We start from the raw sequence: 13,208 nt of genomic DNA on the forward strand, positions 1-13,208 counted from the left end.
GAGGAGGCCCAAACGCAGGGCGCCCAGTAGGAGAGCGCGCCTGCCGGAAGGGAGGGAGCTTGGAAGACGACGAGCGCCTGCCCAAAGGAGTAGTACAGTGAGGCGAAGTGCTTCTGGAAGGAGAGGCGCCGATGACGAGCGCCTGGAAGAAGTGCGCCTGCTTGGAGACTGGCGCCTGTTCGCGAAGAGCGCCTCGAGACGAAGAAACTTGCTGGAAGAAGGAAGCTTGGCAGGAGAAGAGCGGCGAGTTGAAGATTTTGAGCTTCTGAACTCTTGACAGGAAGAAAGTCATCCTTCCTACGAGAAGAGGAGTCCTTAGCAAGAGATCCAACAAGCGCCCGATAACTGCTCCTGGAGGCCGATCAAAATCTTTCTTCGGTCGAATCCTTCACCCTGATGGAGAGGGAGGAGGGGATCTACTGAGCTCTCTTCCTGACAATAGGAGAATCCTCCGGAAGCGCAGGCTCGAGTCCAAACGCTCTACTCTAGGTTTCAAGATCTCTCTTCAAAGGGCGCCGACTCTCAGCCGAACCCAACCACGCTCGAGAAGACGCCACAGGCGACGAAACACTTTTTCAGGATGCCTTTTCTATGGCGATCCAAGGCAGCCTGGGGACGCAACAACAGGATCTGCCGGCGGACGCCTGATCGTTGGGGATGCTCTACATCCTCCCTCGACTTTACATTCCCTCCACTGGCCCTGGGTTTGGAAGAGGTCTAGGCCTAGAGCACAGAGCCGATCAGACGCCCTCCACTACACTGGGGACACTGCATATCACTGTCACTCTTACCTTCCTTCGCCATACGCAGTTGCGATTTCATACGAGTTCGCTTTCATGTAGCCATTTCAGAGGAGCGAATCCACAGGTTGATGAAGGAAGGGCTGAAACCAAAGGATTAGGAGAGTCTACTGGGTTAATTTCTAAATCGTGCTCAGCAGAGAAGGACCTACTCGAGCTTCTGGAGGAAGCCTTCCTAACTCTATCGCTTTTCAAGCTTCTTCCAGATAAAGAAGACAAAACCTTCCATTCCTGATCAGACAATTTCTCACACTCCTTGCACCTATTGTCCGAAGAACAATCATTCCCCTACCTCATGCCGCACAGTGTGAGGTCTACCAAAGCCAGTAACCCTCACCTTACATTCTTTTAACACAAACACGGAAACACAGGCGAAACAGTGACGTCAGACATCTTAACAGAACAAAACCAAAAGCAAATCAAAACAGTCCACAATAGCGTATATGACCAAAGATCCAATGCGTCACCAAAATCAGGCCGTCGATCCTCAAGCAAGCGAGAAAAAACGAAAATCAAAGCAGGAGGAACCAACAACAGATGTTGCGGAATGACAGAGAAAATCTGATTAAGCGGAAAGGTTCTATTCATGCCCAGTGGCGGGTATGGTTGATCCACCCCAGCCCTACCTGTGCGTGCATGAGGTTTTGAAATTCTGTCAGAACGTCGGAGACTATAGCTAAGTATATATCTGACGGGTAAGTTGCATGTACAAAATAATAATTTGCTGTCGAACTTATGGGCGGACTCTATGGGCCTAATCCATTTGCAAATATAAATGTGTCTGTTATAAAGAATTACTAAACCTGTTCTGTCTTCAGCTCAAGGAGTCTCTCCTTTTCCCTTTGTTCTTCAGTTTCCCCATCTGCAAGTTTTTTCTTCCTCTTCTTCTTTTTCTTGGATTTACTCAACTCTTTGCTAAAATGAAGATCACCCAAGATTTTAACACCACCGTTGCAGTCTACATCTGTATTTCCTTCGGCCAAACCTACAATAATGTAATCACAAAATTTCTTCAGAAATAAATGTATTCATGACAACTGCAATAATTTTTTATAATATCTAAGTACATCATGTTTCAAAAGAAGACTCAGTAACTGAATTTCATACTTAATGGTTATACATCTCTAACAAATCACTCTCCATATGACATTAAAGTACAGTACATATATAATATTTAAACATTTCTTATATAAGGTACTTGGAATGACCAAGATAAAACTGTTAAACCTAACAACACCATAAATGCAATGTTTATAGCCATAACTGATTTATTACAAAACATAACTGTAGCAAATACTCTTTGGGCATGGTCACTGCTACTTTTCATTCAAAATAACATTTATCATCACTTGCCATTGTCCTGCAGTTAATTACTGTATAAACACAAAAGACTATATTCTATGAATCAGTTACTCACTTGTTCCTCCTTCTTCAGATCTTATTTTGTCCACTTTCAAGTCCTCATTAACGGGAGCTTCTACTTCCCCAACTTCTATTATATCCTTTTCATATCTGGAAATTACCTGTAAGTAACATAAGAGACAAGTCTACAAAAAAAGTGTGGGAAAAGGTATCACTGATGATAGTTACAGTAAGCATAATTTACTAGTTTGTTGAAAGTACTTTCATAGTCAAATACATACAACTTTATGTTAAAAATAAATTTTATCTATCAAGATATAAAAAAAAAAATCCTTTGAAATTTTTCACATATCTAATACTGCAATTGCCTTTCTTTGCTTGCATAGGATATAGGCTACCTGCACAAAATTATCCCATTGTTAGCCTAAGTCTTTATGTGTTAGGTGTGGAGCAAAAGGGCTATTATTGTTTTAGAAATACGGTTTTTGTTTGAGGAAAAAAAAAAGTGTGCCCTTATCATTAACACTGTATCCTTTTCCAGTAAGCACACAAATTAAGCAACAAATCAAGAAATAACAACATCCTTACTAAAATCTGTTTTGATTTTGAGCTGTAATAGGTACTCAAAACACAGTGCTGTACAATACTACATGGATTAATAATAAAATACTGAAATACTGTATAAAATATTTAGTAAATAAAAATATGTTATAAGTTTATCAGTGGTGAATAAAAATCTCATTACCATTGCATACATATATAATGGTAGATACCTCCAATACTTTTCTCATTATTGTGCAGATACAGTTCTGTCCACTCAGACTTAAGCATGGCATCATTTAATAAGTTCAAAACGGTGGAATGATAAGTGTCAAAATCAAAGACCCATCTGTTTAGGTAACTAGGTCTCTTATGATGATTTTCTATAATGCACATATAGTTTTATAAATGCAGTATTCTCATTAATGTGTCTTCCCCTAATAACAGCCACACCTTTAACAATGAAAGGTTGCCACAGCTGGAAATCACAGTCCTATGCATTCAAAGCAATATACACACCAAATGTAACAGATGGTTTCAAAAGAGATGTTCCAGATTGCACATGATTTATGAAGTCTGGGATTCCTCATGCCCAAAATGCATATGAGTTATCAGGGAAAAAAAGGGAGGAGAAGGTGGAGGTCAACAGTGTGGTGGAAATAAAGGGTTGGAACAGGTAGACTAGACCACTTCTGTTACCTTGGTCTCCTATTTGTTGCAACTGATAACCTATACCCTGGCTTCATCCTATTCTATTGTATTCCTAATTTTGTTTTTACCCTGCCTTCATCCTATTCCATCATTCTCCCAATTTTGTTTTTACCCTGGCATCACCCTATTCCCTTATTCTCCCAATTTTGTTTTTAAGGGCATCTTTGACAATGTATCAGGAATTACAATCATCTATATAGAATGTAAGTTTTTCATTGTCTTCATTCTAGGTTATATTAGATTGTAGTTATGTTGTGTCCATGTGATAAACATTCTCACATTTTACTATGCTTTTTTATTTCTCCCTACCTGAAAACCCACTTCCCCACTTAAGACCGCCTCTCCAACCAAATTTTCAATGTAGGAGGGAAACTGAGTTAAAGAAAATTGCAGTTGGAAATGAATGTCTACCACAAATCACTTTAAAAACAAAAAAACTAAAGAACGTCCTAAATCCCATTTCAAGGCTGAAATCAATTATGCCTAGCCTATGGGCAAATATTAACTTCTATCCAAGCCTAGGCTACTTGTACTAGGTCTAGGTGAGGTTATCCTACAAAAATAGCATACCAATGAGCTATATCAAAAACATACGACAGGTAAATGTACAGGAGATGGCTGCATAAAGATATCCCTTACTAAAAAATTTTTTACTAAGCAATATAGAAAGGGGTATACACACATGCAATGCAGTACACCTGTACAGATGAGATAATTTGGGAAATTTACTGGGATAGTGAGAAACTTCCCATCTTTTGTTTAAGTTTTTACATTTATCCCCAAGAGGCTGGTACTGTACATGGTGGAAGCTGTGGGGTGCTGTTTAGTATAAGCCCCTTGCAAATGAATGTAAAAACATAAAAAATGTAGGTAAATTCCTCATTATCTTGGTAAATTTCTCAAATTATCTCACCTGCACTGTATTATATACACCATCTTCTATATTCTCCAGTGAAAAAATTACATTAACAAACGTTATCTCCATGCGGCCACCTCCTTTACATTTACCAAAAGGTACCCTAAAGCCCTCTTTTAGACTGAAATCAATTACGCCTAACCTATGTGCAACTGTAAAATCCTACCCAAGCCCAGGACACTTGTACGAGTCCTAGACAAGGCTATCCTACCAAAAGTAGCCCACCAATAGCCTAGGCTACATAAAAAATTATAGGATAGGTGAATGTACAGGAGATGGCCGCACAAAATTATCACTTATTAATATAGTTTTTTGGCTACACAATGTAGAAAAGGGTGTATATAATGTAGTAAAGGTGAGATAATCTGAGAAATCTACCAAGATAATGAGAAATTTATTGTCTTTTAATAAGTTTTTGTATTCATCCCCAAGGGGCTGGTACTAAATATGGCAGCAGCTCCACGGGGAACCTTATATAAGTACAAACCCTTTGGGGATAAAAGTAAACACATACACAACAGACAGCAAATTCCCCATATGCCTATATCTAATTTCTCATAGGCCTGTGATCTCACCTGTATTGCATTACATGACCCTTTCCTATTTTCTTCAGTCAAAAAATGGCTATTTTTCGGAACACTCCAGCCACCTCCCACTTTATAATTTATATTTTTCTTGGGTAAAACACATCAAAACAAAAAATTTCTTTTCAATACATATATAACCTTCGCAAATGCTTAATAACAGAGAAAAATAATTAATCAAAATTACGACTTATAAGGTATGACAATACCTGCCCCCACCCCACTCCACAGCTAATACAGCAAAAATGTAACCAGTACACACTCCTAGGTTACGATAGGCTGGTATTTTTAAGTTCTATTAGTGCCCTATCATTTCCTAGCCATTTTTGCATGAAAAACCCAAAATGGGTTTTCATGCAAAAATGGCTAGCTGGCACCTTTCAGAATGGCTGGCTGGAGTCTTTCGAAAAATTACCCAAAAAATTATATTAATAAACAAAATCTACGTGCAGCTATCTCCTTTACAATCACCACAAGATATCCTAAAGCCCTCTCCAAGGCCTAACATATGTACAACTTGTAATAAGCCTAATTTACCCTGTTACCCAAGCCTACTTGCACTAGGCCTCGGCGAGGATATCCTAAATTAAAACTGCCTACCAATAACATACATTAACTTTTAGAGTGGTCTGGCGAGAGACAAGGCTAGAGCCAGGAGTAGTTAAACCAGACTTGCCTACTTAGCCTACGGCTACCTTAAACTACGTAAGACTACAGCTTTTATGTATGTTGTGAACTACTGAGGTACTTACCCCTATTTTCTGCAGGTCTCCTTTAAACCTCCTTTGGTCAAACTTGATACCTCTAGTTAATTTACGAAATATGTCATATGAATTCATTCTATCTAATTAAATAATTCAGCCGTCAGCCACACTACCAACACATGGGAGATGAAACCAGCCAGGAGTATTCATAGTTTACAGGAAGCGTTCGTTACATACAAGAAAAAATTGTTTAATTCCTAAGAACCTGATCTATACTATTTGTGTTGTCCTCTCACTGAGACCATGAATGTAAAATATTTAAAAATTTTTGAGTATTTAAAAATGGAAAATAGTTAGAACAATCGTTTGATAACATAGGCTGACATATGTCTTTGATAAAGGTTTATATATAACGCTGCCATCATCACATGCAAGAAACTTTTTCCTTCACAGACAAAAATTAAGAAAATCACGAATAACAAATTAAGAAAAAAGAAAAGAATGACATAATGAATGAGAGAAAAAGGCATAAGAAAATATTGGAAGAGTACTTCAGAAAAATAATGGATTAAGATTTATGAACATCAAATTCGAAAAATTCTGGAAGGCAATATAACAGAATGCAGAAAACACCAAAAGTAATGGGAATGAGAAACGACGGATGAATAAAAAAGAACACACACACACACACACACACACACATATATATATATATATATATATATATATATATATATAAACCTATATATATATATATATATATATGTGTGTGTGTGTGTGTGTGTGTGTGTGTGTGAGTTTATGATTTATATATATATATATATATATATATATATATATATATATATATATATATATATATATATATATATATATATATATATATATATAACAGAATGCAGAAAAACACCAGAGGAATGTGGAATGAGAACACAACTAGATGAATAAAAAATATACTATATATATATATATATATATATATATATATATATATATATATATATATATATATATATATATATATATATATATATAACAGAATGCAGAAAACACCAAAGAAATGTGGAATGAGAGCACAAATGATGAATAAAAAAGACTATATACAGTATATATGTCTTCTTCTTTTAATGTCCTTGTTTTCCCCATTTGTTATATATATATATATATATATATATATATATATATATATATATATATATATATATATATATATATATATATATATATATATATATATATATAGTCTCTATCCGTTGGATTTGTTGTGTTCTAATTCCCACATTTCTTTGGTGTTTTCTGGAAGTCTGTTATATTGCCTTCCAAATTTTTCGAATCTGATGTTAATATATTTTAATACATTCTTTTTCTGAAGTATTCTTCCCTCTAAGCATATCTATGTCTTCCCATATTTTCTTATGACTATTTCTCTCAGTCATTGTCTTTCTTTTCTTTTTCTTAATTTTTCTTATGTGTGATTTTCTTAATCTTTATATCTGCGAACAAAAAAGTTTCTTGCACATAATGACAGCAGCGTTATGTGTATTAATATTTCTCTTCTTTGTCAGTTAAAATAAACCGACAAAGAAGAGCAATGTCACCAGAACTACGATGTGGGCAACACCAACAACAAGTCAATAGATTAATACAAACCTGAAGTAAGATTACCAAAGAACTTTTACTTTTCTATTAGTGGGAAGTCTTAATATAACGCATACTGACTCAGATTCCTTCATTTTATTGTAATTTCAAATGGTATATTACCATGGATCAATATGAAAACCAGAAGACCCCTTGGATTCTGCAATTGAACGAGTATATGAAAGAATTAAACATAAACTTGAGTAAAATTGAATCGCTTAAAGGTAAGCAGCTAAAAAAAAATAATAAATAACAGGGACAAAAAACCATGGGAGAGGAAAATGAATGGCAAGACAATAGTAAGAATCTACAGAAAATATAAAGAAAACATAAGAGAAGAAACCTGGTATGATAACAGCGAAAAAACAATACTGCTAGACTAGGCACACTAGAATTAAACGATAGGAATAGGCTAAAAGGGGAAGATACAAAATGTTTGTGCTGTGAGGAAAAAAATTAAAACTTAGAGCATTTCTTACTCTACCTCCCAGCATATAATGAGATTAGAAACAGTTTTGTGCAACAGCCATATCAAGAAAATAAAGAGGAATTGATAGCTAATATACTTTTGTTTACAGATCTGCTGAAAGGGTAAAGTGAAAATAGGAAAGAATTCATAAAAGAATTATGGCTTTACAGAGACAAAAAAACTTAAACACAAACAAAGGAGGATTAAAACGGGTAAGGGAGCCATTTCAAAGGCAAAGCCCGCCCACTACTACTACTACTACTACAGTACTACTAGGCTCGAACAGTTTAAGGATAAAGAGAAATTGATTTGAAACTAATTGTAAAATCTCTGGTAGGCGTAGGTTATTAACAGGCCAAGGTACATAACCTAAATGTTCCCGTATTTTCAAGATATGCCTTGGACATTCCAAAGCTTAATTTAGGCTAGTCTAACCTGTGCAGCTCAAATAACCCAGTCAATCAGCGTAGTCGGCAGTAAGCCTAATCTTAGACTATATTCAGAAGCTTACACTAGATGACCTGTAAGTTACATTAAAATGTGTCCTTGATAATAAGTTAACTATTGAATTAACTAGCCTTCAACGCAAAGTTCCAATGCTGGTAAGAAAAGCTAAAGGCTAGTTTTCAGAATGACGGGAGCAGGCTTCGATATTGCCTTCAAGTTGCAGCTTAATCCAAGTTTCCAATGTTAAGTGTTACTTGGGGTGGCCAGGGGGGCGAGCGCCCCCCCCCCGCCATGTCAGGACACGGTGCCCTGAGTCAGAGCGGGAAGGTAAGTTCTGGTTAGGTTAGGACACAGCATTCTAGGAAACGTTTGTAAGCCTAGGCTGAATGCACAACCTAACCTAACCTAACTTGAATCCCCAGTATTAAGCACTGTGAATACTGGATGGATCCCTTTCTTCCAAGTGATAATGCCAAGGCATACTCAGGTAATGCCAGTGGTTGAGTAATTGCATGCTTTGTGTATATTGAAATATATAGCTTAACTTATGGTGTAGGTTGGTAATGAAGACGATAGAAAATATACTCATCTGCCTTGTTAGCCTAGTTGTATGTAGGTTTCAGCATCTGCATGTCATTCATGCTCAATGATAAGTAACTTTAGCTAGTTAAAGGACGGCAGATGAAAATTTCATATTTTACTTGTTTTCATCAAAATCGAGGCATTTTCATGGGACGGGGCTTTACTTGTCATGCTCATACCGTCATATACAAACAACTTATTGCTTCTATTGCCCATTGTTGCAAAAAGCAGCAAATTCTTTTTATGACTGTGGACAGTATACCACTAGGGACATGAAAAGCTCTGCCAAATTTTTTAGTATGATAACCAAGTGAGATGGAACCATTCTGTAGTTCTTAACAGTAAGATCAGGGCCTAAACCAATGTAAATAAAGTTTGCTTATGTTAAGGGCCCTTTATTAAGCCAGCCATGGCATAGGTGTTGATTAGGGAGCATGTACTTTCTACTTCCAAAGCCTGAGGAAAAGAGGTAGTCAGGTATGATATGGCAGATTAGATGAAACTTTATATAGGCTTGGGGAGATTTTACACTGCAACCTAAGGGGAAGTTAGGTCAGTTTTTTATGTATTCTTTATAATGGTGTTTCATCTTTTTCATTCTTGTGGAATTTTTTATTGTTGAAGACAGATGACATGCACATATTTCCTTTTCTTTTGCGTCTCTCGTTTTTAAGTGTAAAGTAGTTCGCTTTCATTATTGTTTTGACCCTTTATAATTTTAGTTTTGCATCATGGTTTCCCCTAAATTTTTGAAGGTATGTGGAAAAGGGAGGAAGTGCAAAATCAAGTGTTTTGCTCAAATAATAATGCTTAAACCAAAAAAGAAAGAAAATAAGTACTTGGAGAAATACATTAGGCCTATTCTTGTGCATGGTGAAAAATACACTTTTTTTACACTTTTTTTCATTGAGGTTGACAGAAGGCCAGAAAGACCATAGGTTTGGTTGAGGAAAAAGTGTTAGATGTGGATAGTTCAAGATATATGTTCGAGAATAAAAAACAAGATTAACCAAACAAAATTTGAACTCCTTGCTTCTCAGCCCTTGCCCAGGAAATAATAAGGAAAATGGAATATTTGTGTTTACATAAAGGTTGATGTGGGAGTTCAATGCTAATTTGCCACTGTACTAGGGCATGAAATGTCAAACATGTTAAGCTGAAAATTTTACCTGAAGTCTGATTTTTTTTTTCTATTCTACACCTGCAGTTGCCCATTGTGACCACAGAGACCTGAGTGAGCAGGAGTGAGATATGCTAAAATAAGATCTAATAATATTTTATGGATTTGAATCTACTTGAAGATAGTGTATCCACACTGCACACTGTATTGGTGTTCCAGTCCAAATTTTTTTTTTTGGGTGGGGGGCATGTTATGCTTGCATTGTTAAAACATTTGTTGCTGAAGTTAAAAGTTACTGTGTGTGTGTTATGTGTGTCCTAATATCACATCACTACAGGTCATGATATTAGGCTTATGTAAGTAATTTTATACAAATATTTCATAAAAAGGCCTATGAATTATTTTATATGAGGTAATATCCACAATGAAATACATGTTACAAAACATAGGCTAATATAGTAAAAATATATATGTACAAAGCTTATAGGACGAAAGCTGTAAGCTTTGTACTTGGTATATATTTTTGGTACACTATGCTTTGTAACATATATTTCATTTTGGATTTACCTCACATTTTTGAGAAGTACGATTATATTTCAATTATATTTAATTCTGATGGAAATTAAAGTTATTCACAAAAAAGTGCCAAACCCATTTTAATACCAAGGTAAATTAACAATATCAGATAACAAATCTTATGTAGATTTTTGGAATTACTCTTCATAAATTTCAAGACTAGATGCTTATTATTTATTTCTTTCATTGTTATTGCTCTTCTTTCTACTTATTCATAATTCCTGTATTGCAAAGTCTCCCTCACTTTAGTTTATAAAAATGGTTATTTCAGATAATAGGTTTAATATTAATGAAATATACCAGGGCTTCATGACAACACAGTAAGGCACATGTACCTGAACCAGACTCTGAGTGATGCAGAAACTGTACGTACTGTGTTCTGAATGGCTAAAATAAACTGAAGTCGCAAAGTTCTGTTTGTGGGTTGACTTCCTTTGACTTATTAGGCCTTATGGTTATTTAAGTGTTGTTTTCCATAAAAGTTCCTGGGTACAGCTGCCTTACAGAAGCATCCAGAAGGCTTCTACATTACTGTATATCAATTCCTAGGCCTTAGGGGTAAATGATTCCTGCCCAGCACATTAGGTAAATGTTTGTTTACTGTACATAAATAGTCATAAAGAGGCAAACTTTATCAGACCAGTAGTTTTGTACTGTTCATTATTTTATGGTGTAACATGTCTTCAGGGTATATACTGTATGTACATAGGTTCAGATCCTTCACTGGAAGGTAGAGCTGTATTTATTTACAGATTTGGATTCTTGGCTTTCAGTAAATAGTGTAAACAAAAAGTTTGAGTTAGTTTAAGAAGCTAGACAAATAGTTTCCCCCTCTCATCAGTCAGTAAACTCATCATTTTAAAGTCTTTATGAGCATAACAGTAATACCTATGAAGGTCTTGAATGCATTAATACGCCAGTTTATTACACATCTCCCATATATAACTGAATCATGAAAATATGGAACGTGATGAATATATAAATAAAGGCAAATGCCTTCGTGGCATTTGCCTTTATTTATCTCTGCCATAATGTATGTCTTTTACTAGTTTCTTTTATAAGCTAAGTTGTATCTTACAAAGGATAACATGTTTTCCTGTAGCTGCTTGACATAGACCTATTCATTCAAGCTGAATTTTAAGATAACAATGCAGTGTGCAATTTTTCGTATGGACTGTTTTGTATGTTAGTGTGTTATTGCTCTATAATTAATCTGTCATTTAGAAGAACATAAAGTATAAATATTGTGAACAGCTTTTTATGCAATACAATACAACTGTGGTCATAAATAGTATTTTTTTTTACAGGAGCCAACTTTGAAGTTCCTGTATCGCAGAAACTACAACACTGTACCTTAAAAGTTTTGTCCATCTCAGCAAGGATATGAAACATTGTGAAACATTATAAGACTGAATCTTTGGAATATAAGAATACTTCAGTTCATCATGCAGGTTAATAATTTTTATCATATTGTAACTAATTATTTCTTCATCAGATGCTCTGCTGCAGTTAAATTTTTCGTTCCTTCTCCATAGGAGATTGAAAAAAATTAATACCATATTCTGTGATTTAATGTTTTGAAATGATTATAGTTTACCTTTGACTGAAGTGGAATATATTTATACTATTCATCCTTTCAAGTTTTGAGTATTACAATACTGTACATACCTTTATCGACTTAAAAGTTAACCTAGCATTCTCACATCATTTGTCAAAAGTTGGTAGCATACAATTTACTTGGCAGGTATTTCAAAGTATTTAGATTTTATTTTTATTTTTTGTAGGTGGATGAGAATGAAGTCATTGAAACTGAAAATACAGAAAATCCAGTAAGCCACCAGGAATGCAGGGCGGAGTTGCGAGAGCGATTTCTCTGGGCTGTGACTGCCTTAGTTGGCAAGGAGATTGACGTTCAAATGCACGAAAACATAAGTGTTTCAGGTGTGTTTAGGGGGGTTGATAAGGATGTCCTAAGTCTTCATGTCCAAAATTTAAAGACTCCAACTATAACATATCCCCACTCCATGATAAGAATGCCTGATTGTTGCTCTGTTAAATGCAATATTAAGTATGGCTGATGATTTATAATGTATGTCCTTAGTTTTGTTTTGGCTAAATTTCATCTTTGTAAGTGTGTGGAATTGTATGTTGCCTAGAACTTTACTTCATTCTAGTTTAATGTACCGTATACTTCATTCTATGTTTATGTACCGCACGTTAATGGGAATGGTCAAATGTATATGTGAGCCATATGGATCAGCACTGGAGCAGTGGAAGCCATTCCGTGTTAATTAATTCAGACCAGTTGCCTATTATTTAGTAGCAGTGCTTCACAACAATAAGTGGAGCAATGATTCATTTAAAAACAAATCATGCCTTTTGTAATAAGCACTTCAAACTGCACTGGAGATCACACAAAGTTTCTTGTGGCCAAGGTGATGGTGAACAGCCAGCAGCCTCTGGAATTTTGCAAATTTAAGAGGTTCCCAAGTACTTGTTTTTTAATGTAGTGTTGTATGGGTCCATATTGCTCCAGCTCTCTAATTTTTTGTTTTAGAAAAGTTACCATTGCTCTACCAAGGCAACTTTTCAGAGACAATTCATGTTTAAAAAATGTTTCACTTTGTGACTGCAACAGTAAGATTTGTAAGAGTAGGGACCTTTCTTATTGGTCTCTATTAAGAAACTGTTTTGATTACATGTTTCAAGTGGTCAAGACTCTAGCAAACAGCATTAGGAATTTAACAAATAAAATAAGC

At 35.5% G+C, this 13,208-nt stretch overlaps 1 protein-coding gene across 1 annotated transcript in view; it reads right to left on the bottom strand.

The window, feature by feature from the left end:
- The window catches only part of ais (aramis), a 59,788-nt gene extending 53,957 nt beyond the window's left edge, over positions 1-5,831 (bottom strand). Inside the window, 3 exon segments of the mRNA XM_067108657.1 lie at positions 1,604-1,785; positions 2,218-2,323; positions 5,666-5,831. Of these exon segments, the coding sequence (XP_066964758.1) occupies positions 1,604-1,785; positions 2,218-2,323; positions 5,666-5,752 (375 nt within the window). The 5' untranslated portion in view covers positions 5,753-5,831.
- Between the last annotated feature and the right edge of the window lie 7,377 nt (positions 5,832-13,208).

Source organism: Macrobrachium rosenbergii, chromosome 9 (genome assembly GCF_040412425.1).
Source record: "Macrobrachium rosenbergii isolate ZJJX-2024 chromosome 9, ASM4041242v1, whole genome shotgun sequence".
Lineage (NCBI taxonomy): Eukaryota > Metazoa > Arthropoda > Malacostraca > Decapoda > Palaemonidae > Macrobrachium > Macrobrachium rosenbergii.